Source organism: Marmota flaviventris, chromosome 8, assembly GCF_047511675.1.
Source record: "Marmota flaviventris isolate mMarFla1 chromosome 8, mMarFla1.hap1, whole genome shotgun sequence".
NCBI classification, from domain to species: domain Eukaryota; kingdom Metazoa; phylum Chordata; class Mammalia; order Rodentia; family Sciuridae; genus Marmota; species Marmota flaviventris.
The window spans coordinates 10165428-10191434 of NC_092505.1; the positions used below are offsets into that span (position 1 = coordinate 10165428).

General features: G+C 39.4%; 3 protein-coding genes across 5 annotated transcripts in view; 2 read left to right on the forward strand and 1 right to left on the reverse strand.

The window, feature by feature from the left end:
* Gart (phosphoribosylglycinamide formyltransferase, phosphoribosylglycinamide synthetase, phosphoribosylaminoimidazole synthetase) overlaps window positions 1-6494 on the forward strand; it is a 32227-nt gene extending 25733 nt beyond the window's left edge. For all 3 annotated transcript variants that reach the window (XM_071615081.1, XM_071615082.1, XM_027929359.2), the window contains exons 19-22: window positions 425-555; window positions 942-1083; window positions 2027-2142; window positions 2244-6494. In XM_071615081.1, the coding sequence (XP_071471182.1) occupies window positions 425-555; window positions 942-1083; window positions 2027-2142; window positions 2244-2435 (581 nt within the window). In that variant the 3' untranslated portion in view covers window positions 2436-6494. The remainder of the gene's footprint in view (window positions 1-424; window positions 556-941; window positions 1084-2026; window positions 2143-2243) is intronic.
* Window positions 1-25929, reverse strand: part of Son (SON DNA and RNA binding protein) — an 83024-nt gene extending 57095 nt beyond the window's left edge. Inside the window, exon 1 of the mRNA XM_071615076.1 lies at window positions 25599-25929. Coding sequence (XP_071471177.1) covers window positions 25599-25624 — 26 coding nt within the window. The 5' untranslated portion in view covers window positions 25625-25929. The remainder of the gene's footprint in view (window positions 1-25598) is intronic.
* On the forward strand, window positions 18733-23029 carry Dnajc28 (DnaJ heat shock protein family (Hsp40) member C28). The gene is made up of 2 exons (XM_027929361.3): window positions 18733-19055; window positions 20144-23029. Exon 2 carries the CDS (start codon window positions 20172-20174, stop codon window positions 21330-21332), a length of 1161 nt encoding a protein of 386 aa, XP_027785162.1. The 5' UTR covers window positions 18733-19055; window positions 20144-20171; the 3' UTR covers window positions 21333-23029.
* Window positions 25930-26007: the final 78 nt, after the last annotated feature.

Sequence of the window (26007 nt, forward strand, 5' to 3'; positions counted from 1 at the left end):
CCCACTTGTGAATTTGGACAACTCCCTAAGCAAAAAGTAGAGGACGTGAGAAAGATGGTTAGAGAAAGACTAGAAAAGATAGAAAGGATTAAAAATTCCAACTTCTTTTTTGTATCATAGTTTTGTCATTGGAAAGTCTTAAAATATTAGTATTAAGAATAAGAAGTTTATGTTTGACCTTTGTGAATAAAGGGTCAAATAAGAGTATTATATTCTCAGATGGGTATAACATGATTATTTACCTCTCTTATAGTTAACATTATTATGAACATGCTTGTAAATATTATTTTGGTTTTTGTTTTGTGTGTGTGTATGTGTGTAAGACATGTTTTCAGAGAACTTAACCATTCCCTATTCAGTGTAGAACATATCTTTTTTTTTTTTTTTTAAGAAGAATTCACTTTGTTTTTCCCTCCCTTTTCAGGATCGAACCTCCAAGCACTCATAGACAGTACTCAGGATCCAAATAGCTACGCACACATTGTTGTTGTTATCTCCAATAAAGCCGCAGTGGCTGGTTTAGATAAGGCAGAAAAAGCTGGTATCCCAACCAGAGTAAGTTCTTGGGAAAAGTACTAGTCCTGTGGGCTATTTTTGTTTGTTTGATTGATTTTGGGGGGTGCTGGGAAATTCAACCCACAGCCTTATGCATGTTAAGCATGATATCTACAGAGTTAAACTCTCACTCAACCACATAGGCTATACTTAAACCTCATAATCAGTTCTCACAGGACCCGTATCTCTGTGGTTTACATGGCCTTTAGATTTCTGCTTTTGGGTGGGTGCTGGGCTCCCCTTTCCACTTGATCCTGTGAATTGCTCAGTAATTCTCCATTGGGTATGTCCTCATAAGGAGGTGTAGTGTGGTAATGTAAAGGTTATGTTTTAGATTATTTTGGGTAACTGATTGGAAAAGTTGTATTTATCTTTTTCTATTACAGGTAATTAATCATAAATTATATAAAAATCGGATAGAATTTGACAATGCAATTGACAAAGTCCTTGAAGAGTTCTCCACAGACATAGTCTGTCTTGCAGGGTTCATGAGAATTCTCTCTGGCCCCTTTGTCAAAAAATGGGATGGTAAGCAAAAGTTGTTCAGTATTGATTGAGAAATCTAGTGCAAATGGACTCCATAATAGTCAACTTAGCATGCAGTAGTGAAATACTGTGACATTTTACTTAACACAGGTCTTAATTTCCTTTGCTTTAGTCCAAAAGATGACCCAATGATGATTTATTAACCTGTTTTCTATCAATTTCTTAGGATTACTATAATAAATTACTCTTTATAATATAGTTTAGTTTTGTTCTAGATTACTGAAAGATAATATTTCATCTTCTAAATTAGTATTCAGAAGACCCTTTTTACTTGTTTTAGAAGGAAGAGAAAGTAATTTCCTGTATCCCAAAATAAAGAGGCATCCTCTCCTATGAGACACAGACCATTGCCAGAAGATGGCAAAAAAGATGTTGCCAAAAAGCACATACTATCTTGTGTCTTTGCCTTTTTTTACCCAAAGCTTTGACTGTATCCTGTTTTCCTTTTTTGTGTACATATTTGGGAAATAAATGAATTTTCTGTCCAAAGAGTTTGCTTTCTTAGGTGAATATAGTTAGAACATTCGTGTCAGTACATTTAACGGGCAATTCCTTTGGTGATAATAGACACACAAAGCTAACTAATCCAGCATCTGACTGGTGGGCACACCACATAGCTATTAGAAGTCTTCCATCCAGCTTAGACCTTCCCTCCCCGCATCCCCACTAGCTCCCCATCACTGCAGATTCCTGTTCAGAGTTCCCCAGCATGCCTGTGACTATGCAAAGCCTGTGACTATTGCTAGGGCCTTCTTGGACAAGAACTGTATTTCCCTTTGCCTTATTTCCATGTTACACACAGAAAACACCCTTCTTGGAAATCCAGCTCCTATTGACTTCTGGTTCTAGGCAAGAAAATATATATTCTTTTAGCAGAATACATAGGATTTTAAAATTCTGACCATTATGCTTTCTTAATTTCTAGGAAAAATGCTGAACATCCACCCTTCCTTGCTCCCTTCTTTTAAGGGTTCAAATGCTCATGAGCAAGCCCTGGAAGCTGGAGTCACAATTACTGGATGCACTGTACACTTTGTAGCTGTGAGTATGTGTTTTTTCTACCAAAGTGATAGGATTAGTGTTTAGCTATAAACTGTGCTGGCTAGAAAGTAAGGTTTAAAACTTTGATTTTTCTTTTCCAGGAAGATGTAGATGCTGGACAAATTATTTTACAAGAAGCTGTTCCTGTTAAAAGGGGTGACACTGTTGCAACTTTGTCTGAAAGAGTAAAATTAGCAGAACATAAAATATTTCCTGCAGCCCTCCAGCTGGTGGCCAGTGGAATTGTACAGCTTGGAGAAAATGGCAAGATCTGTTGGGTCAAAGAGGAATGAAGCCTCCTAATTTAGGAATGGAACCAGTTTTGAAAGAATTATGACTATTTGCTTGGTGCCTTTTATTCATGTATTTAACCTAATAGAAAAACTGCTAACAGAAAAAGACTTCACCGTTAACCTCATTCACCATTTTTTAATAGAGAATCATTAAAAACAAAATTTGTGCAGGATATCCTAGACATCTCCCATGATCTTTCCAGTTTTACCTGTTTAGAACATTGTGTTTATAATCAAACTAGTTATTAAGAATTCTCTTAATTTAATGGGCATGCTGGCATGCACTTATGATTCTAACAACTTGGGAGGCTGAGGCAGAAAGATTGCAAATTCAAAGCCAGTCTTAGCCACTTAGAAGACCCTGTCTCAAAAAGAACTGGATATGTAGCTCAGTGATAAAGCACCTCTGGGTTCATTACCAGTACCAAAAAATAAATAAATAAATAAAAATCCCCTTAACTCAGAGCCAAACAAGATACCAAACTTCGGTCTTTCTTATCCTCTTTTTCTTTTTCTCACTGGTATCACCTCTATTTTTTATAAGTTACATGTTCTGTGATCTTTGACTATATGCTTCAAAGCCATGCTGCTGCCTACATTGTCATTACATTTAGTCATGGAAGTATAAAGAGATTCCTGGAGCATCACCTGGGTACTATTCATGTGATTGATTGCCTGATGTGTGAAAGTACCCAACCTCCTTCTGACCAGGGTCAAGTGAATATATTGTGTGTGTATAATGATTAGAATCAAGATTTCTCTGGTTATCCTGGTCATAGTTTATAATGTCAGGATTTCTGGATCGCTCGCATTTCTAAGGAATACTCTACTTGGGACTTTTAATATCATTAAACATTCCTCTAATTATTGACACATTTATGCTCTTATGAATCACCAGAGGATTAAAGGAAAAGTTCAGTTACTTCCAGATAAAAGTGTAAGACTTTAGTCACATCCTCTTTGTCTTTCCATTTCCTTATCAATTAAAGTTGGCAAATACCTATCATAGTCATTTTGATAACTAGCATGTGAAGTGCTAAGAACAGTGCTTGGCAGATGGGGAGGCACTCAGAGGTTAGCATTTATTTCATAGTTTCTCCCAATTATAAATTCAGTATTCAAAGAATACATCTTGAGCAGGGGAGGGTAGTCATATCCCATCTGGATGTGCATTTCTGGAAGGGAAAGGTTCAGGGCACTGTATTGGACACGTACAACAGCAAACAATTAACAGCCATTTTGTACAAAAAATAGTAAATTCTAGCATTAGAAGGTCAAGATAAGTGAAATAGAGTCCAAACATAATTAAGCACATATGTATAATGCCAAAAAGTATAAAGAAAGTTGAAAGATGTAAAGGAAAAAGTTATTGGGTAAAATCATACCATAATACAAGCAGAGGCTGATATCAGGATGGTAAATTTGAAAAGTTAATATAAACTTAAAATCTTAATGATATTTATGTCTTTTTTGGTACTAGGGGTTGAACCCAAGGACATTCAACCACTGGGTCACATCCACAGCTATTTTTCATTTTGAGACAGGGTCTTCCTAAGTTGCTGAGGCTGGCTTTGAACTTTCGATCCTCCTGCTGCAGCCTTTGGAACCACTATATTTTTCATACTAATCTCCACTATAAGAAACTTGTTCTCCATGTAAGGTAGCTGACTTCATATGTTGGGATAAGAAGAATCAAACTGTGTCTGAAATATGTGGTTGCCAGAAGCAAACAAACAAATTTGAATATAATGAGATTGAAAAAAAAAAGAATCAGTGTAAAGAGGCTCTTACTGTCCTGTTTGTGATAAATTGAGTATTATTGGAACACATTTCTGAGCAGCCATTAGTTTATAATAATGAGAGAAAAGGTAGTTTCAATTATAAATAGTTGTCAATGTGACAAATATGGGTGTTTATCTTTTATAGATGTCTCTTAGTTCTTTGTTTAGCCAGGAGTGAAACAGATCAGCCCACATCTTTTTTTAACAAGCAGATTTATTTTTCTTTTAACTTTTTGTGGTGCTGGATAGAATCCAGGACCTCCCACATGGCTAGGCACTTACATGCTCAACCACTGAGCTGTAGTCCCAGCCCCCAGATAAGCCCCTTGATCACACACTGTTTAGGTGGAAGGACACAGTGGAGTGGAGGGTGTCTGTTACTGCCCCACAAAGAGAAAAGATTCATGTTCCAAAGTGTTAAGGCAAATGCTCCAAAGAGAAACAGAATTTCTGAAAGATTTCATGATCTCTAAATGTTCCTTCTCAATTTTTTAAATTACTGTTAATTTACCATACAAACTTTTTAAAATTAATCAAGTAATATACTATTATTGTAAAATTTAATAACTGGTACAGATGGTCCCTCTTTATTCCTTTTTACTAGTAATGAAAAGTAATGGGCTGGGGATGTGGCTCAAACAGGGCACTGGGTTTGATCCTCGGCACTACAAAAAAATGTTGTGTCCACCGAAAACTAAAAAACAAATATTTAATCAATCTCTCTCTCTCTCTCTCTCTCTCTCTCTCTCTCTCTCTCTCAAAAAAAAAAAAGTAATGATGAAAATTTTCTTGGCTGTTCTTACCCATGCTTTTATTTATTTTTTTCTTTATAAACTTTTAGATCAGTTTAAATGAGTTTTTGTTTTTGTTTTATTTCTGAGGTACTGGGAATTAAACCCAGAGGCATTTTATCATTGAGCTACATCCCAAACCCTTTTTCAATTTTTGAGACAAGGTCTCTAAATTGCTAAGGATCTTACCAAGTTACTAGGACTGTCTTGAACTTGCAATTCTCCAGCCTCTCAGGTTGCTGGGATTACAAGCATATACCACCTTGCCTGGATTAAATGCTTTTCATATACTTTGACTTTGTTTTCAGATTTATAACAGGTCTTTCTTCAAATGCATATATATTTTTAAATTTTTTATTAAAGTAGTACCCACATAAGTAAACACTCCAGGGCTGGCGTTGTGGCTCAGTGGTAGTGTGCTCGCCTAGCAAGCACGAGGCCCTGGGTTCGATCCTCAGCACCACATAAAAGCAAATAAAGGTATTGTGTCCAACTACAACTAAAAAATAAATATTTTAGAAAAAAAAAAAAAAACAGTCCAATTTTCACAACATGAACACATCTGAGAACCAGCACTCAACTAAAAAAATATTGCCAGCATTCTAGAATCATCCTTCTTATCCCTTCTAGTCATCACTCTTACCCCACTTGCACCTCAGCAAAGAATACACTCCTCTGACTTCTAATTTGTTTTTCCTCATATTAAGTTTTATATAAACAGGACCCTACAAGGTGTACTTTTGTTGTTGTTTATATCTGGCTTTGGTTTTATTGTTGTTTGTTTGTTTTTTGTAATTGTGGATGGACAGAATGCTTTTATTTTGTTTATTTTTATGCAATGCTAAGGATCTATCCCAGTGCCTCACATGGGCTAGGCAAGCGCTCTACCACTGAGCTACAACCCCAATTCATGTGGCTTTGTTTGCTTATTTAGTTTTATGAGATTCATGTTGTTGCATATATTTGTAAATAATCATTCTGTATATGAATACAGCACAATTTATCCATCCTGTTGATACCAGTCTGGGTGTTTCCAGTCTAGAATTATTATTACTGTTGCTATGAACATCCTTATCCATGTGTATTTGGTTCATTTATATTCACATTTCTATTATATACATAGCTGGAAGTATAATTACCAGGATAGGGAATATTCATATGTTCAGCTTTAGCAAATACAGCCCAACCTTCTCCCAAAATCATTGGGCCAATTTACACTCCCACCACCAATGTGAGTTTAATTATTTAGATTAGTCTTGCCAGCATATGGTTTGGTTCTCCACCACCCATTTTAACCACTTTTATGAGTGGATACTGCTTTCACATTGTTGCAGTTACATTTCCCAGTTGGCTGTGAAACTAAGACCCTTTTGATGTATGTTTGACCTCTTTTCAGATCTAGGTCATCAAGACCAACTTTCTGAGAAGTAAACTTCTAAATTTACTGCATTTTTTATGCTATTGTAAATAAAATCACTTTAATTTCCTTTTCAGATTGTTTACTGCTAGCATATAGAAATATATTTTGACCTTATATTCTGCAACTTTTCTTTAGCCCTTAATAGTTTTCTTTATTAGTTCTTTAGGGGATTTTGTATATAGAGTAATATCTGCAAACATAGGTTTCTTTCTTATTTGCCTGCCTCCACTTTCTTTTTCTTGTTTAATTGCCCTGGTTAGATCTTCCCTTATAATGTTGACTAGAAGTGGAGAGCTCTAACATCCTTGTCTTTCTTGGCCATAGTGGAAAGGTTTTAGTCTTCCACCACTCAGTGGGCTTTTGTAGATATAATTCTTCTCAAATGTTTCCACTGGGCACAGTGGAGCACACCTGTAATTCCAGCAGCTCTGGAGACTGAGGCAGGAGGATTGCAAGTGCAAAGCCAGCCTTACTAGACCCTATCTCAAAATGAAAAATAAGAGGACTGGGGATGTGGCTCAGTGGTTAAGCGCCCCTGGGTTCAATCTCAGCTACCAAAAAAAAAAATGTTCTTTAATTTTCTTAGCCCTCCTTCTCCCCCAAATAGGATTTTATCACCAGGCAAACCAAAGTAACTAGTATTTGTCCCACCAGCTCTGTGGACTAGAAGGGTGGAAAGGCTTCAGTTACAAAGAAGAAATTGTGTGGGGACATATTTGGTAAAGATAAAGAAATTAGTAATGTTTTATCAAAATATGTTGGCAGTGCAAATTGGTTTATCCTTTCTTGAGCATAGTTTCATGACGTGTTTATTCACAAAGCACAGTGGCCACCTTTCCATTACCGTACCCAGAAAAACAAGTCATCTTTCTCATAGTCTGCAGAGCATGGGAAATGTCATAATTTATTTCTCCACTTCCTATAATTTGTTCTTTTCCTTTCTCCTTTTTTTAAATTTTTTGTTATTATAGTGGTTCAAATGAAAATCTTGGAAACACCATCCCTACTCCAAAGATTTTCAGAGATAATCAAAATCCTGAAGTTGGTATGACTTGCTCTTTTATTTTTATTTGTATATTTATTTGTTTTGGTACTGGGGATTGAACCCCCCAGAGGCATTTAACCCCTGAGCCATATCCCTAGCCCTTTTTAATTATTTTTATTTTTTGACCGGGTCTCACTAAATTGCTCAGGCTGGCTTTGAACTTGCTATCCTTCTGCCTCAACCTTTGGAGTTGCTGGAATTACAGTCATGCAACACCATGCCCAGCTTGAATATGGCCTTTAAAATTATTAAGAACCTTCTGCCATTGTTATCTTTATTTATTTATTTTTGGTGCTGGGGATTGAATTTAGGGCCTCAAGCATGCTAAGCACGTGTCCCCACTTACTATATGCCAGTAATGGTTCCTAACTATAACAAATCAAAAGTGTCTCCAGCCAGGTGCTGTGGCACACGCTTGTAACCCCAGCAGCAAATGTACCCTTGAGGATGCCCCCCACTCTTGCCACCGAACAAAGTTGAGAACCACTGCACTGGCATACAGTCTCTAAAGAAATCTAGGGTTAGTGAGTTTGCCTCAGATTGGGGTCCATTGTTCCCCTGAATCAGCATTACCTAGACATGAATGAAAGACATTCCCAGGCCTTCCATGATACCATAGAATGAGAATATCTAGAGGTAGCATCTAGGATCTGAATTTTAATGAAGCTTCCTCTCTGCCTCTTATGTATACTAACTACAGGGTGAGAACCCTGCTCTAATCCCTCAGAGAGTAAGCATCCATGCGTGCTCACACATACGTACACACACAATCCAAAGCAGAAAAAGTGTCAATTATTCTGAATGAATTTGGATCACTGCAGAAGAAATAAAAGGATTCCAAGTGTCTGATTCTCACTGGTGAATTCAAAACAAGCACTGACACAATGCTAATCACGAATTATAACACTAGCTTTTTTTTTTTTTTCCCCTGCAGTGCTAGGGATTGAACTCAGGACTTGCTAGGTATAGCACTCTACCACTGAGCCACATCCTAGCCTGTTAAATTTCTTTGTTTGTTTGTTTATTGGTACCAGGGATTGAACCTAGGGGTGCTTAACCATGAGCCACATTCCCACCTCCCTTTTTATTCATATATATATATATATATATATATATATATTTTTTTTTTTTAAATTTAAAAACAGGTCCTTGCTAAGTTCCTGAGGCTGGCTTTGAATTTGTAATCCTCCTGCCTCAGCCTCCCAAGCCCCTGGGATTACAAGCATGCGCCACTGGGTCTAGCAGAGCCCACTGAATCTTCATAGCACCTTATGAAACAGATACTAACATCATTCCATGTCTACAAATGGGGAAACTAAGGTACAGAGGAATTAAGTCATTTGCCCAAGAACATAAATGTTGTGTTGGATATATATGAACTCAGGATTTGAACAGAGACCACGTGCTTATCCATTAGACCCTGCTTTGCTTGAAGGTATTTGTCAGGGCAAATGGCAAGGCAAGGAGTGAAGCAGGGAAAGACAACTAAAAAGGGACCCCTGGAATCAAAGTCAACTCTGAAGATTGAAGTCCATGGGCTGTGCATACAGTAAGCTACCCCCACTCAGATACAATCAGAATAGGACATGGACAGATTTAAAAGCATCCCCCTAGCCACACACAGAACAATCAACAAAAAGAAGATACCTTTCAGACACAGGGGGCTTAACTATAACCTTTGATTAAGCACAGGTTCAAAATAAGCCACTCTGACCTAGGAACAAGTCTTAGAACCTGGCCTAAAATACCATACTCATCCCTGGTGCCTGCCCAAATCTTTCTTCCCAGGATCAGTCAGAGAAGGAACCTCCATGCTGGTTGATTATGAGGCAAAGACCTAATCTCTCTGAACTGTAGTACACACACACACACACACACACACACACAATGGTAAAGGGCAAAACTCTCAATTGGGTAAGAGCTTTGCACAACCTTTGGTTCATAAGTGGCTTATCCCTCCCTAGGAGCAACCCCTCAATGGCCAGTTTAAAAGATTAAAAAGGGAAAAAGCTTGAAAAAAAAAAATTATAAAAGGAGGATCTGAGAAGGGGCATTAGGCTACACACTGAGGTGAAAATGACTTTGCAGAATTAGTTCAGCCAAGTCACTAAAACAGCAAAGCAAATGCTACCTTCACCTTCAGAAGAGGGATCAGTACTCACCATCACAACAGAAATTACCTAAAATGCCCAGTTTTTTTATTTAAAAAATTATAAAACATGCATATAAAGAAGAAATTTGATCCATACACTGGAAAAAAATGCAGGCAATATAGATGCCTTTGAAGAGGCCTGGACTGGACATTACAAGAACTTCAAAGCAGATATTATATATATATATGTACAAAGAACTAAAGGAGTCCATACTTAAAGAACTAAAGGCAGGTATGATGATGATGTTTCATCATATCACAAATATTAATAAGTTAAGCTGACAAAGAGCCAAGTAGAAATTATAGTGTTGTAACTGGATGTGGTGGTGCATACCTGTAAGCCCAGCTACTCGGAAGCTGAAGCAAGAGGATTGCAAGAAACCAACATGGGCAATTTAGTGAGATCCTGACTCAAAAAAATAAAAAGGGCTGGGGATGTGCTTGGTAATAGAGTGCTCACCTAGCATGCATGAGACCCTGGGTTCAATGCCCAGTACCCCTGCTCCAATAAAACAAATCATAGGGTTGAAAAGTATAACTGAAATGAAAACTTCATCAGAGGAGCTCAATAACAGATGTCAGTTGGCAGATCAAAGGAGCAGCAAACTTGAAGAAAGATTACCTAGAGATTATGCAATCCAAGAAATTGGGGGGGAGAAAATGTTTTTAAAAAATCAGCAGAAATTGGGCACGCTGGCACATATCTATAATGCCAGCCGATCAGGAGGCAAGGCAGGAGGATCATGAGTTCAAGGCCTGCCTCAGGAACTTAGCAAGGCTCTATGTGACTCAGTGAGACCCTGTATCTAAATAAAATATAAAAGAGGGCTGGGGATGTGACTCAATAGTTAAGTGCCTATGCAGAAGGAAAGGAAAGGGAGGGACAGAAAATATATATATGAAGAAAAAAATGGCGAAAACTTTCAAATTTTATGAAAAACATTCATCTATATATCTAAGAAGCTCAAGAAACATCAAGTAGAATAAAGGCGTAGATCCACACCCACACCATCACTGTCAAATGCTGGAAGCCAAAGGTAAGAAATGTATGTGGTAAAAGATACCAGGGCTCAAGTGCACTAAGTATCATTAGGTATGCCTGGACACCTGGAAGGAAAAAAATGGATTTAAATTAAAATGCATTGCTGGGTATGGTGGTGCAAGATTGTAATCCCAGTGATTTAGGATATTGAAGTAGGAGGTCACAAGTTTGAAGCTACCTCAGCAACTTAGTGAGACCCTGTCTCAAAACAAAAAATGAAAAAGGGAGGTGAGGGGTTGGGGTTGTAGCTTAATGGAGGGGGAAAAAAAAAGCCTTACCTCTAAATGAAGTCCAAACTTCCCAAGCACCAATTGATGCAGGCTCTCCACCCTGACTTTGGGAATCCTATGTCTGTCAAACTCACTGGTACGTTTTTTTCTTAAACTCTACCCAAACTGAGAGCCAATGGGCTGGGATGTAGCTCAGTGGCAAAGCATCTGTCTCACATTCACAAAGCCCTGGGTTTGACCCCCAGTTCCAAAAAAAAAAAAAAAAAAAGACAAACTGAGGGTGAGGGCCAAAGCACCTCACTCTGGTGGACATGGAATGAACTCTAATTACATCTGTGTCTCAGTGCCATACTGGTAATTGTTTAACAGGACATTCTCCTGGGTATAAAAGCTCTGATTGTAGCATTGGCTGATGCTAAGTTTGGATAGTGCCCTCCAAAGTCCATATACTACAGGCTTGGTCTCCAGGTGCTGGGGACAATTAGGAGGTGGGGCCTTATGGGAGGTCCTTAGGTCACTAGGAGTGTGCCCTCAAAGGGGATTATGAGATCCCAGTTTCATTCTCTCTGACACAAATGTAAGTGGTTTTCTCTGCCACTCACTCTGTCATTATGTGCCATTATGTCCAGAAGCCAAATCCCAGACCTGAACTTCCAGAATCATGAGTCAAAATAAATCTTTATTTCCTAAGTAACATTTCTTAAGTAACCTCAAAGGATGCAAGTTCACAAGAACAGCTAAAACTGTATGGCTTCAGTCTTCCGAACATCCCTAGGGCCTCCTAGCACATGCCTAGTACTCAAAGGGTATTTTCTGTTTTAAATTATTTTTAAAAATTTATTAATAGGTTTTTTAGAGCAATTTTAGATCTACAGAAAAACTGAGCAGAAAGTATAGAAATTCACAATATTCCCCATTTCCCTTTTGCCCTTCACCAATACTGTTTCCTCTATCCTTAACTGTCTTATGTTGTTGTGAAACATTTGCTGTAACTGATGAACAAATACTGATGTTATTATCAACTAAAAGTCATACTTGAGGGTTCACTCCTTGTGTTATATAGTTCTATATCCATTTTGCTAAATTCATAATGTATATTTGCCCCATCATTACAGCATACTTTCACTGATCTAAAAATCTCATGTTCTATTTATTCATCCCTTTTCCCTACACTGAACTTCTGACAACCATAAAATGTTAAAAAAAAAAAAAGAAAAACAACTTATTTTTTTAACATTTTAATTATAATAAAATACATGTAAAATTTATTGTAGCCATTATAAAATCACAGACCTACACTGTTAAATATATTTACATTGTTGTGCGATCTCCAGAACATTTTCATCTTGTAAAACGGAAACTCTATAACCATTAAACAACTTCCCATTTCACCCTCCCTGGAGTTCCGGGCAAACACTGTTCTACTTTGTTTCTGTGAGTTTCAATACTCTTGATAGTTTATATAAGTGAAATCATGAAGTATTTGTTTTCTGTGACCAGCTTATTTCATTAATGTCCTTAAGGTTCACTATGACATAGCATTTGTCTGAAATGGATTATTCTGTGGTGTGTGTCACATTGTGTTTTTTTTGTTCATCCAGCTGGTTCTACCTTTTGGCTATTGTGAATAATACTATTATGAACATGGGTGCACAAATAACTCTTTGATACCTTGCTTTCAATTATTTGGGATATGTATACCCAGAAGTGGTGCTGCTGGATCACATGGTCATTCTAAGTGGTGGCAGACCTATGTTTATCATAGCAGCTGCACACTTTATATTCCCACCAATAAGGATCCAATTTGTCCATATCCTCACCAATATTTATAATTTTCCGGGATTTTTTTTTACAGCATCCATTTTAATGGGTGTGAGGTGATGTTTCATTGTGGTTTTAATTTGAATTTCCTAATGAACAGTGATGTTAAGCATCCATTCATATGCTTGCTGACCATTTGTATATTTTACTTAGAGAAATATCTATTCAAGTTCTTCACCAATTTTTTAATCCACTGACCTTCTTACTATCTCATATATTTACATATCTTTCCCCCTAGAATGTCAAATACTTGGAATCAATACAGTATGCAGCCTTTACAGACTGGTTTCTTTCACTTAGTAATATGCAGTTAAGGATCCTCCATGTCTTCGTGGTTTGATAGCTCAGTTCTTTTTATCACTGAATATTCCATGGTATGGATGTCCTGCAGTTTGTTTGCTTTTTGAAGGAGATGTATTTAGTATTGTGGATTGAACCTAAGGTGCCTTACCCACTGAGCTATAGCTGCAGCCCTTTTTTTATTATTATTATTTTGAGACAGGATCCTACTAAATTGCTCAGGGTCTTGCAAAATTGCCCAGGCTAAATTGCTGAGACTGGCCTGGAACTTTTGCTCTTCTAGCCTCAGGCTCTGGGTCACTGGGATTACAGTGTGCAACACTATTCCTGTCTTTGAAGGACATCTTAATTTCTTTTAATTTTTGAAAATTAAAAGGAAATTCTTTTTAAAAAATTAAAAATAATTCACACAGAAAGCTGTCAGAATAATATAAAACCTCTCCAATACCTTTAACCCAGATCTCCCCATTAGTTTTTTTGTTTTGTTTTATTTTTTTGGTGATGCTGGGAATTAAACCCAAGGCCTACCCACAAACTAGGGAACTTCTGTAACACTTAGCTAAATCCCCAGCCTCCCCCCACCCCATAGACTTCTACTCTATAACTTATAGGCATGCTCTCTCTTCTCTCTTCCTCCATACATGCACTTATTTCTAAGCCATTAGATAGTAATTTAAATATATATCCTTTATCCATAAATATTTCCATGTATGTTTCCTAAGAACAAGGATAGAAGCAAAATACCCATGTGGCTATCCCCCAGAGCAGATAATTAAACCTCAGCTGTCAAGCAAAGAATAGAAATTATGTAATTACTTGATTTAATTTAACACAACAGATTCCATTTGTTTAGTCAGGAAGGGCTTCTTCAAAAGAGAGTTTGAGTTGCAAATTGGATTTATGTGCTTATTTTCTATGCTGTTCAATTGAGAATAGCATGGAATATATGATCTAGTGTCACCCAGAATTTGAGGTCTTTCTGGAGAAGTTGTAGTAAAAGGGTCTTTCAGGGACAGTACTTGAGTGGGGCCTTTTTGAATGGGACCACCACTTCATGTCATTACAAAGCTGTCTTTAGAGTTAAACATGCCTTAAAACCAATTATCTCTGCTAAAGCATCTTACATGATTCTTTCACACACAGTGTTATTGTTAAGAATTTTTTATTATTGTTATTTGAGAAAGGATCTCATTATGTTGGTCAGGATGGCCATAACCTCCTGGGCTCTGGTAATCCTACTGCCTCAGCCTCTCCAGAAACTGAGACTACAGTCATGTACTGCCACATCCAGCTTATTAGTGACAGTTTTAAGTATTTGGAGTTTTGTTGCCAAAATCTTTGACAATTAAGAAGCATCAAGAAAAAGGAGGCAACCCTCCATGTCCTGGTCTTTTTAACTTATCAGATCATGTTCAAGGATAAGAAAAGCAAAGTGTAGCCATGCCATAAAGCAATAATTTCAATAAACATGCTGGGTGAATGTAATACAGGTTTGAAACAACCCAAATCTTGATCCCTGGGCAGCTGATGTGCACTTGCTTTCCTCACTAGTGGCCTGCAATTAGAGAATGATATATACATTGTTCATAATTTTAAGAAATGAAGAGAAAATGCTGATAAGTCAGGCTCAAGTGATAAATCACTTCAAAGCTAGAAATAAAATTTAAGAGTGCTTGGGTGGGAGAAGGCAACTTCCACTAGCAAGTTTCCACAAATTCCACATGTGGCCCTTCCTGAACCATTCAGTCACTAATCAACCCAGATGGGAAGAGGGAAGAGGACACTGCTGAGAGCCATTGCCAAGTAGGAATGACGCATCGCAATTTCTTTGTCAGCCTACTCCATGTTGCTTAGAGGAAGGACTCTCCATGGTGGACCCAGGTCATTTGCAGTGACTTTGCATGAAAGGTGACCTTGCTCAAGGACCAGGGCGGATCCGGGTTTAGGGTGGATCAGGGTTTAGGGCGGATTGGGATTTAGGGCGTTCTGGGTTTAGGGCGGTTCCAGGTTTAAGGTGATTCCTGCTAGGAATAGGGCGTATCCTGCTGCCTCAGGCGCCTTGAGTTCCTGTTGAGTTCTCGCGGGATTCAGAGAATATTTGGGATTCAGAGCCTGGTGGAGAGTGTGGATTTTGCCCAGAACGTGTTTGTAGAGTGCCGGTATGAGTTCGGGAATAAAGAATTGCTGTTTGAATCTACAAGGCTGTGAGTGGCTCGTGATTTTGTGCCCAGCCAGACTGCGGCAGACACAATGTCCAAGTGAGTGTGAATCTTCTCTTTTCCACAGTACTTTTTCCCACCCATACCCCATACTTTATTCTTGTACAATGGTCCCCACTTAACCATGGTTTCAATTTCAGTGGTTAAGTAGGGACAGTTATTCACCATCAATCATGGTCTGAAAATATTAAGTGGAAAATTCTAGAAACAATTCATGAGTTTTAAATTTTATGCCATCCTGAATAGGGTGATGAAATTTCTCACCATTCTGCTCTGTCTCACTGAAGAAGCAAATCATCCCTCCATCCTGGGTATCCAATACCTAGCTACCTTGATTATCAGATGAACTGCCATGGTTATCATTATCAAGAAACTCTTTACTTAATAATGGTCCCAACCACTAGAGTAGTGATGTTAGGAATTTTATTATATTGTTATAATAATTCTATTTTATTACTATATATTTTGGTTGATCTCCTACTGTGCCTAATTCACAAATTTAACCTTATTAGAGATATATGCTCAGGGACTGAAAAAAAAAAAAAAACAAAAACATAGTATATAGGGTTCAATACTAGCCCTGATTTCAGGCATACACATGGGATCTTGGAAATATCCCCTAAGAATTAAAGGGGTACTGTCCTTCTTAAGTCAATCTACAACTTTTTCTTTTTTGGAGGGGTACTGGGGATTGAACTTAGGGGCACTAAACCACTGTGCTATATCCCCAGCCCTATTTTGTAATTTATTTAGAGATAGGGTTTCACTGAGTTGCTTAGCACCTCACCTTTGCTGAGTCTGGCTCTGAACTTGCCTCAGCCTCCTAAGCATCTGAGATTACAGGCACACGCCACAGAGCCTGGCAGCCAATCTACCACTTTCTTTCTTTTAAAATTGACACTCTTTTTGTAAAACTCCTCTATGATCAAATAGAGTAAAAAGAGTACTAAGATGGCACCCAGAGAGAAACACATGTTCACAGTAGTTCTAAGAATTGCGGCTTAGATGACACCATTTGCAAATGTTGATGACCAATGTGTATACTGAGCTTCAATCAATCTGCAGGGAGCTATGGATTTTGGTTACTATGGTACCACAATTTAATGAAAACAAGTCAGTTTCTTTGCAGTCATCATAGAGCCAATGAACTGTAAAAGAATGCTTTATCACCGATACAACTTGCTGCTGCTGTAGGAGTTTATGTGTTGTTCTGAAGGTCACCAATAGGACATTTAATGAAACTGAAATAGAATACTGTAGATTAGATAATGCTCTGTTAAATTTGCTGAATTGGGTAATAGTATCATGGTGACATTAAGAGACTGTCCTTGTTTTGAAGAAAGAAATAGTGCATTTTGGGAGGTTAAGTGCCTGCGATGAACTTATAATTACTCATAAAAAGTCTACATGTGGAGAAAGAATGAAACAAATATGCCTACTCTTGGCACACTGATTCAACTAACCAATACCAGCTACTGCCTACATCCACATCATTTGGTCATTTTTGGCAAAGATGGAACACATATACTACAGTGATTCCACAAGACTATACTGAAGCTGAAAAATTCCTATCACCTAGTGACATAGTAGCTGCTGTTATAATATCGTAGCTCCCCATTTGATCTGCTTTTGGTGATGCAGGTGTAAACAAATCTACCAGGTGCTGCCAGTTATATAAACACACAGCAATACAATTATACACAGTACATAATATTTGATAACAAGTTGCTATGTTAATGGTTTATGTATTTACTATCTATACTTTTCATCTTCATTCTAGAGTGTACTCCTACTTATTAAAAAGAAGTTTGTAGCTAATTTCATAGCTCCCCTGTAATCCCAGAGACTCCACAGGCTGAGAGGCAGGAGGATCAAAAGTTTGATCCCAGCCTTAGCAACTTAAAGAGGCCCTAGGCATCTTAGAAAGACCTTTTTTTGGAGAGGGGGGCAGTACTGGGGATTGAACTCAGGGGTACTCAACCACTTAGCCCCATCTCCAGCCCTATTTTGTATTTTATTCACTGAGCACTTCGCAGTTGGTGAGGCTAGTTTGAACTAGCAATTCTCCTGTCTCAGCCTCCCAAACCACTCAGATTACAGGTGTGTGCAATTGCACCTGGCAAGACTCTATTTTAATATTTAAAAAAAAAAAAAAAAAAACGGCTGGGAATGCGGCTCAGTTGTTAAGTTTTCCTGGGTTTAAATCCTCAGTACACCCCCTGCCCCAAAAAAAGAGTTTTTAAAGAAGTTTATGCAGAACAGTATGCTGTGTTACCCTAATAATAGCCTCATCTACCCTGTGTTTACTATGCATTGTGATTGTGTTTCAAGACCACTGACCTATGTCCTGAGTGGTTTGTGCAAGTACACTTAGTGATATTCACACAAAGATGAAATTGCCTAACAATGTATATCTCCGCACGACTATATATGAGAAAAATAATCCAAGTCAGTGTGGGCTACTTTACACTTTGCAGTTCAGTGTGTTCCTTACACAGAAGGAAATCAATGATCATGTTGTTTATAACTGATAGGGTTGGTGCCCATTTCTGGCTCCTTTAGGAGACACTGGGGCAACAAAAAAATATTGTTTTTTAATATTGTGTAATTCTGTCTAATAAAGGACAGCCTAGAGAGCTAGGCGGACAGATTCAGCTCCCTTAAATCTGAACTGTGGTCTAAATATTGGTGAAATGGTCATGCTCACTTTGAATTTAGTTTGGGCTCTATCATTTTGGGGCCATTAAAAGTGATAATTCTAGCTGTCTTAGAATTTGGTACCAAATTTAAGAGAGGAAAGGAGTCATGTGTATGAAGATCAAGTGGGTGAGTTTGATGCAATGATTATTTCATCGTATGTAAAATGGGGACGGTAACAGTATTTCTCCCAGGCGGCTGTTACACCCAGTACAGTGCCTGGTAAACAAAAATGCTAAATACTCGGTTACAAACAGTCACATGCCTTGCCTAAAGCACACAGAAAATGGAAGAAAGATTATTTTCAACCCAGGTCTGAAAGTCCTCAAGTCTTTCCTCTCCCTTTAAAAACAACTTTTCTACCTGTCCCTGTCTGCGGTTAAACCGAAGCCAGCAGATCCTTCTTTTCTAGCCTGTCCCCAGCCCCTACCAACGCCTGGCCATTAGAGCTAAGTACTCGAGTTAGGTACTCGCTGAGTTAAAGAAAGACCAGCTTTCTAAGCCTGAGTTAGTTACTAAGTAGCTTAGTGACCTCGGGCAAGTCAGGTGTCCCCGGAAGGGGCTGTCCTGGTCTTGCAGGAGCAATCGGCCTAACCTTCCCTCGCCCCAAATAACCCAGAGTCATCTCCTCCAAACGACAAAGACTTCGCTGCAACCCGAAACGCGTGCCCCCGGACGCTGAGCGCCGGGGACCCACTGAGAGGCCTCCCGCGAATCGCCGCTGAGGCCCCGCAACCCGAACCTCGGGCGGAAGTACACCTCCCACAAGCCCAATCGGCCGAACCACCTCCGCTCGGGGAGGGGGTGGAGGCGGAGCTGCAGCCCTGGGGCAGGCCGGAGCCTCCGGGGTGTCCTGCCTGTGTCCTCCAGGTCAAGTTCGCCGTGGGGGAGAGTTCCAGTTGCCCTGGTAAACCAGGTCATCCGCCGGAATCGGGCAGGATGATAGGCTCCGTGCTCCGAGAGGCCCCCCAGAGTAAGGCCGCAGATGGTGTAGCCCAGCCGAGAACCCGGCTGCGGGCCGCCGCGCCAGCGCCTGGGGAGTGAAGGGCGACCCGCCCACGCATGCGCAGAGGCGGAGCATGGGGGCGGGAGTCGCGGGGCCCCTTCCCCATCCCGGTGAAGGTGAGTAGGGGCCAGGCGGGGCGTGTCCCGGGTCCGGACCGACACTGCGCTGTAACCTTCTCCGTCCGAACCAATGCTCAAGTCCGTTGACCCCAATCGTTGAAGGTTCCCAGGAGCTCTTTTGGCGTTTACATATAAAATTCCCACTTTCAGTTAAGCCATTCTAGTATTCTATAGCCTTTGTCTATGTACATGTCCCCTTTATTGGACCATGCATTTTTAAAATAGCAGCGAACATTTGCTAGGGCCATCTCCCCTGTCATCTTTGCTTTCCCAGCACTCGTAGATAGCTCCTTCCTAATGAGCTATGGAGCCTTAAGTCTTTTGGACGCTTGATCCTGCTCAGTCTAGATAACCAGGTACATATTCTAGTGCTCTCTGTTTTATGTGCCTAAGTCTTCTTATGAGAAGACTTCCGAAACGATGAAGACCATGACATATTAATTGGAAAAAATGGTTTGTTTGAAGTTTATAACCTGCTGAGGATACAATTAAACGTCCTTATTGTGCCCCCCCCTCCAACCATTTTGCTTACACTTCATTATACAACCTGGTTAAATTGCTTAACCTTTGGACTACATTTTCTTATACAATGAGAAGATTGGATTAGGTGATCACTAAGAACTTCCCAGCTCTAAAATTCTGTAATTAGTGAGGAGTGGAGTCCAGATTATGTCACAATATGTTAATGCTAAACATCATCGACTTCCATTTCTCTTGTTAACATCAGTGAAAACCACGCTGTAAGAATTTTGTCAGCAACATTAGAAAGAACTGTCCCTTGCTGGATGTCCTGGTGCAGTTCTATATTCCCAGAGACTCAGGAGGCTGAGGCAGGAGGATGGCAAATTGGAGACCAGGCTCAGCAACTTACACCCTGTCTCAAAATAAAAAATAAAAAGGGCTGGTGGATGTAGCTCGGTGTTAAAGTGCCCCTTAGTTCAATCCCCAGTACCACACACACACACACACACAAAGAATGAATTTTCCCTTACTAGATTTATAATTTCACATCTTCTTTTATTACTAAAAATAAGAAATCAACTGATAATAACTTTGTTCAACCTGAATTTGTTGTCATTTTATAGTTCATTGTGAAGAAGAACTCTGGGTACAATGATGAACAGAATGCATGTGAGGATGGCTCAAATCTTACGATCTCACCAGATAAGTGCTTCACGGATTCCTAATGGAGTGAAAATGCTTCCGTATCTTGGTGTCATTAGAAATAGAATGATATCAACCCATAAGTCCAATAAGAAGATCAGAGAATATTATAGGCTGCTGAGTCTGGATGAAGGATGCTCTGCAGATGATGTCAGGGAATCTTTTTGCAAGCTTGCCAAGAAATACCATCCAGATAGCGGCTCTAGTACTGCTGATTCTGCAACATTTGTAAGAATAGAGGAAGCTTATAGGAAGGTACTTTCCCATGTGGTAGAACAATCACATGCCAGACAGAATAAAGTTGAAGAAATGGAAGAAGAAGAAGAAAAATTCAAATATAATACACCCCAGCACAGGCATTATTTAAGTTTTGAAGGTATTGGTTTTGGGACTCCAAGTCAGCGAGAGAAACAATATAGGCAATTTAGGGCAGATCGTGCGACTGAGCAAGTGATGGAATATCGAAAGCAGAAGCTACAAAGCCAGCACTTCACTAACAGCGTAACTGTCAAAGATGTCAGACAGAGCAAAGAACAAAAGATAACTCAGGCAATCGAGCGTTTAGTGGAGGACCTCATTCAGGAATCAATGGCAAAAGGAGACTTTGACAATCTCAGCGGGAAAGGAAAACCTCTAAAAAAGTTTTCTGGGTGTTCATATATTGATCCCATGACTCACAACCTGAACAGAATATTGATAGATAATGGATACCAACCAGAATGGATCCTAATGCAAAAGGAAATAAAAGATACTATTGAACAACTCAGAGAGGCGATTTTAGTGTCTAGGAAAAAACTTGGAAATCCTATGACACCAGCAGAACAGAAACAGTGGAACCAAGTTTGTGAGCAGTTTCAAGAAAACATTCGAAAACTAAACAAGAGAATTAATGATTTTAATTTAATTGTTCCCATCCTGACCAGACAAAAAGTCCATTTTGATGCACAGAAAGAAATTATCAGAACCCAGAAAATATATGAGACCCTTATAAAAACAAAAGAAGATGCAGATAAAAGCCCAAATGACATTAATCAGGAAGAAGAGAAAACACCTGGAGTCAAGACAGGTCTTTTAAACTGGATGAATCTGTGGAAACTTATTAAAATATGATCATTTTGATGTTCACTGTCACAGTGCTGCTTCAGTTCTTTGTCAGTTGCACTGACATCAGACATAGAGGTGGAGATGTGTTGCTATATCATACGAATTTGAGAATTGTGTGCCTCTGTAAACTTTTCACTAAACTAATCACTTCCTTGGCAATGTGTGAGAAACTGCAGACTGAGTCAGAGAGTTATCAACCAGCTTTGCTCTGCGAATATAGCAAGAAGAGAACTGACTTCTAGGGGAAACAATTTAACCCATGTCAGAGTCTAAATGCATCTCAGGTAAAATGAGCTAGAACTGAAACTCAGACTTGAGAATCATTCAGGTTATTCTGAAAGTCTTAGTGCAGTTTCAAGAGCTAATAACTTAAAAGCAGTTACTGATTGCCATTTTCAAACATAGGTACTTAGACAACAACAAAACCTAAATATGCATTATCAAAACAAAAAACTAATGAAATATAATGAAATTTAACTAACCAAACCTCTGAATGATGAATGTTTTTTGCGAGTTTGCTGCATTTATACTTCTGAGCTTATTAAAGCTCAAAACTATTCTAAGATTTTTGGAACATCCTCTTAAAAGCTAAGTTCAGGAAATTTGCTTAGTGGAGTTTTGTACTCTTCTTATTACAAAGACCTTCGCTGTGAGTATTGAATGAAGAAAATACCAAACAGCTAGGCTGTACTTTTGCCTAACTTCATGATCCATTCTGGCTGCAGAAATCAATTATATCAGCTAGTTGATTTAGAAATTCTAGAAATAGACTCCAGTGTCCACTTTTAAAGAGGCTTATTTGTTTATTTTTTTAATTTTCAGAGATAGTAAAAATTCTTAGGCTCAATGCAAATATAAGATTTCACTTCAAGCTTCATCTCTGATCACAAGGTTGAAGTGTTAGGTTTCCATAAGCCTGCCTGTGTCTTAAATTCCTCAGAGGCTTTTCAGTTCATGTGAAGATCCTAATTTATTGTCTTATGGACCCAATTTCCTGTCTTACAGACTTTTTAATAAACAAAGGTATGTAAATTTTATTCATTTGCATCTCTTGCAAATGACAAAAGATTGAAATTCTTGAGGTTTTTGTCCTGTCCACTTTCAGGAAATTTGACTTTTTAAAGTTTGGTTAATTGCTTTTGCCACAAAATTGGGCACCTAGAAGGAAGCAGAGGATGGTGAAAAGGAGCTGCCCTGTACCCAGAGTGCTGTGATATAGATATGATTCAGAAGCACAGCACTCAGGACTCTGATTTTGGAAGAAAGAATTATCGTGTGAAGAGTGTGATAATTAAAACAACAAAGAAATGTACATCTTCAAAAGGAAATTTGGGGGCTTTCTGCTTGAATCATGGGATATTAATTGGTATAAAGTGATTTTTTTTCATTGAGTTATCTATAATTTGGCTTCTGTAATGATAGTACTCTGTCACTAAAAATTGTGACCAGTGTAAAATGTAGCTTTATAATAAGAGCTATAGTTCCACAGCATTTTAGGAGCCTGTAATTCTGTGAATCTTGTTAAAAATGGGAGTTAGACCTGAAGAGCTGATTGTATTGCAGCAAGCACATATTAATAAAAACATTTTCAATGTTGAACAATGCGAAGGTGAGGTTTACCAAAAAATTGCAATCATTAATTTCAGGCACAGTGCACTTTATGTTTGTAAATGTTTATATTAATAAAATTACTTTAATGATTATTCAGTGGTCTGTATCGCATAAACAACTACTAGTAATAATAACCATATTTTTATATTTTTAATATTTTTATTTAATAACCATGGGTTTTTAATTCCTTTTAAAATCTTTTTCTTTTTTTTTTTTTTTTGTACTGAGGATTGAAGCCAGGGATGTTTTGCCACTGAACTACATCTGTAGCCCCCCAGCTTTTTTTTTTTAAGTTTGATACAGGGTCTCTCGTCTCACTAAGTTGCTTAGGGCCTCACTAAGTTGATTGAACTTGTGATCCTCCTGCCTCAGCCCCCAAGTCACTGGGTTTACAGACATGCATCATCACACCCTGATAAAACCTTTTTTTGAAATTAATAATATTGAAGCTGTGGCATAGATTCTCCATGTTATGAGGAAAGGGTTTTTTTTTTGTTGTTGTTGTTGTTGTTGTTTGATTTGGTGGTACTGGGGATTGAACACAGAGCCATCTACTGTAACAGGGATTACTTGATGTTTTGACTGTATCCCTTGTCACTTGAAACTTACATTTTTTTTTCCCCCAACCTTCTTCTCTCTGACCCTCCCTGATCTCATTTTCTTTGAATCACCTCTTTATCCTGCTGATGGGCAGAATCACAGCCTTTGGAATAGGAGTCCTTGTGTTTTTCCTTTGCTAGATGAATAAATTTATTGCTAAAGCCATAAATCTTTTTCCTTTTTCTCAAAACCATGTCCTCGTTATTGGATTGACATCGGGGACAAGGACCCAACTTTCGGCAACACTACCACTGAGCTGCACCCCCCAGCCCTTTTTATTTTTGAATTTTAAGACAGGGTCTCACCAAGTTGCTGAGGCCAGCTCAAACTTGGGATCCTCCTGTCTCAGCTTCAGAGTCCCTGAGATCATAGGTGTGCCTCACCACACCCAGCTGAGGGAAAAACTCTTTTAGGTAAAAACAGCCTCAATTATTTAAGTAACCAAATTTCAGGCCCCCAAAAAGGATTTGAGCTAGTTTATCCATTTGTCATACTGGAATCGGTCACTTTCAATACAGCCTTGATCTTTTCCTTTTAGTTTTTCTACCTTTTCACCGTCAGCTTTTCTGTTTATTGATAATTTGTTGAGGTTCCTGATCTCACTAATAGGCACATATCCAACTCTGCGGGTTCTTAGCCTTTCCATGGCTCCTGTCTCCACAATTCATTCTTCAAATGCTAACACCAGGGCTCTGGCCCAAGAAGCCAAGGAGAGAGTCTCAAATCACTGCAGCTGGATGTGAGGGCGATCTGGCTGCGACATCTGTCACCCCATTGATCGCCAGGGTTGATTCGGCTGATCTGGCTGGCTAGGCGGGTGTCCCCTTCCTCCCTCACCGCTCCATGTGCGTCCCTCCCGAAGCTGCGCGCTCGGTCGAAGAGGACGACCTTCCCCGATAGAGGAGGACCGTTCTTCGGTCAAGGGTATACGAGTAGCTGCGCTCCCCTGCTAGAACCTCCAAACAAGCTCTCAAGGTTCAAATCACTGCAGCTTCTGTTTTCTAGATGGTTTTTGCTCAAGTTCTGTTCTCCTGAGTCTTGGCTTCAGTAGCTGTGCTGGTACATCAGGAATAAGGCTGAAATCCCTGAAGAGGACAGTTGTATTCCTCTTCCTATTCCTCATCATGTCCCCCACAACCCACTTAGGGACTTAGTTCTTAGAAACTGTCTTCCCAGGCTGGGTCCTTTAACCTTGCCTCTGCCTGGGTACATTACTATCTGACATATTTTCTGGCCACTAACTACTTGAGTGGTCCTCACTGGGCCTCAGGTACCTGTTGGGACATTCCAGTATCCTGAGCTGCCCAGCCTAGGGAAGACTCATGCTGATTTGCCTCTTCTTATAAGTACCACCCTCCCTTTTGTTCATTCAACACACATTTATTGAACTTATAAAACAGAATCCATCATTTCCCTCTCTGAATTCTCAAAAAATCTATAATTGTGGGGTGGGGGCAAAAGGACTCCTCAGCCTCAGAGGTTGGATACCAACTTTGCTCGGTACCACCACCTTGGTTCCAGGTAAGGGACACTGTGCCCCTCCACACCTCTGACCGAAGGGAAGATCCACAAAAGTCATAATTCCCCCTTCCTGGCTAAGACTGGATAGAAGCCTTTAAATACCACTTTCTTCAGAGCTCAGGATGACATAAGGGAAGGAAAGACAGTCCCTAGAATAGGACATCCTTAGCCCTGGCCCTCTCCAGTTTGCCTCGGAGGCCAGCTCCTAGCCTGCTGTGGAGTGGCAGAGCCTACTGTCCTCCCATCTCCTAGAAAAGCCCTAAAGTGCCCTGACCATGCCTCCACTCCCAGAATCTAGAGCCCAGAAAGTAGGACCAGGGGACACAGGGCTTTTTCTCTCTTGCCAAACCCAACGTCAAAGTTCTGGCTTCCTGTGGGAGGACCCACATCTTCCCCAGATGATTGACATGAATGCCATCCCTCCTCCCTGAAGAGAGACTTTACCTGTCCATAGCAGGACAGATACATCCAAATATACCCCTAGTAATCTTAACATTTGTTCCAAGAGAGCCTACCACCTCCTGGGTGGAGGGGTCCTACCTGGTATATAAAGGTAAAGAAGACATCTGTGCCCTTGAAGACCTTCTAGCAAGAAGCACTTGGTCTGGTGGCAAATCTGCTCTGAAGTTTACAGATGGATCTCTGTCCCATGTGGATGAGCCTGATGCAGGATCCTTGTCCTTTCAATTCTTCCATTCAGTCACAGCATTAATCCACTTGGTATTACTACAAGTTAATACCCAAGGACGGTTGACATTATAAATAAGAGGTTTATTTAACTCACTTTCGGAAGTTCAAGGTCATGGTCCTGGCATTGGCTCAGCTTTGGTGTGAGGACCCTCTTGTTTGCATCTTATCATGGCAAGAGCCCCTGTGTAAGGGAGAAATTTTATTTGGAAACAGGAAGTCAGAGAGATACTGGGTGGGGCCAGGCTCAGACTTTCATAAC

What these genes read in the sequence shown, in the direction of transcription:
- Dnajc28 (XM_027929361.3), top strand. Translation starts at nt 20,172, where the DNA reads ATGATGAACAGAATGCATGTGAGGATGGCTCAAATCTTACGATCTCAC.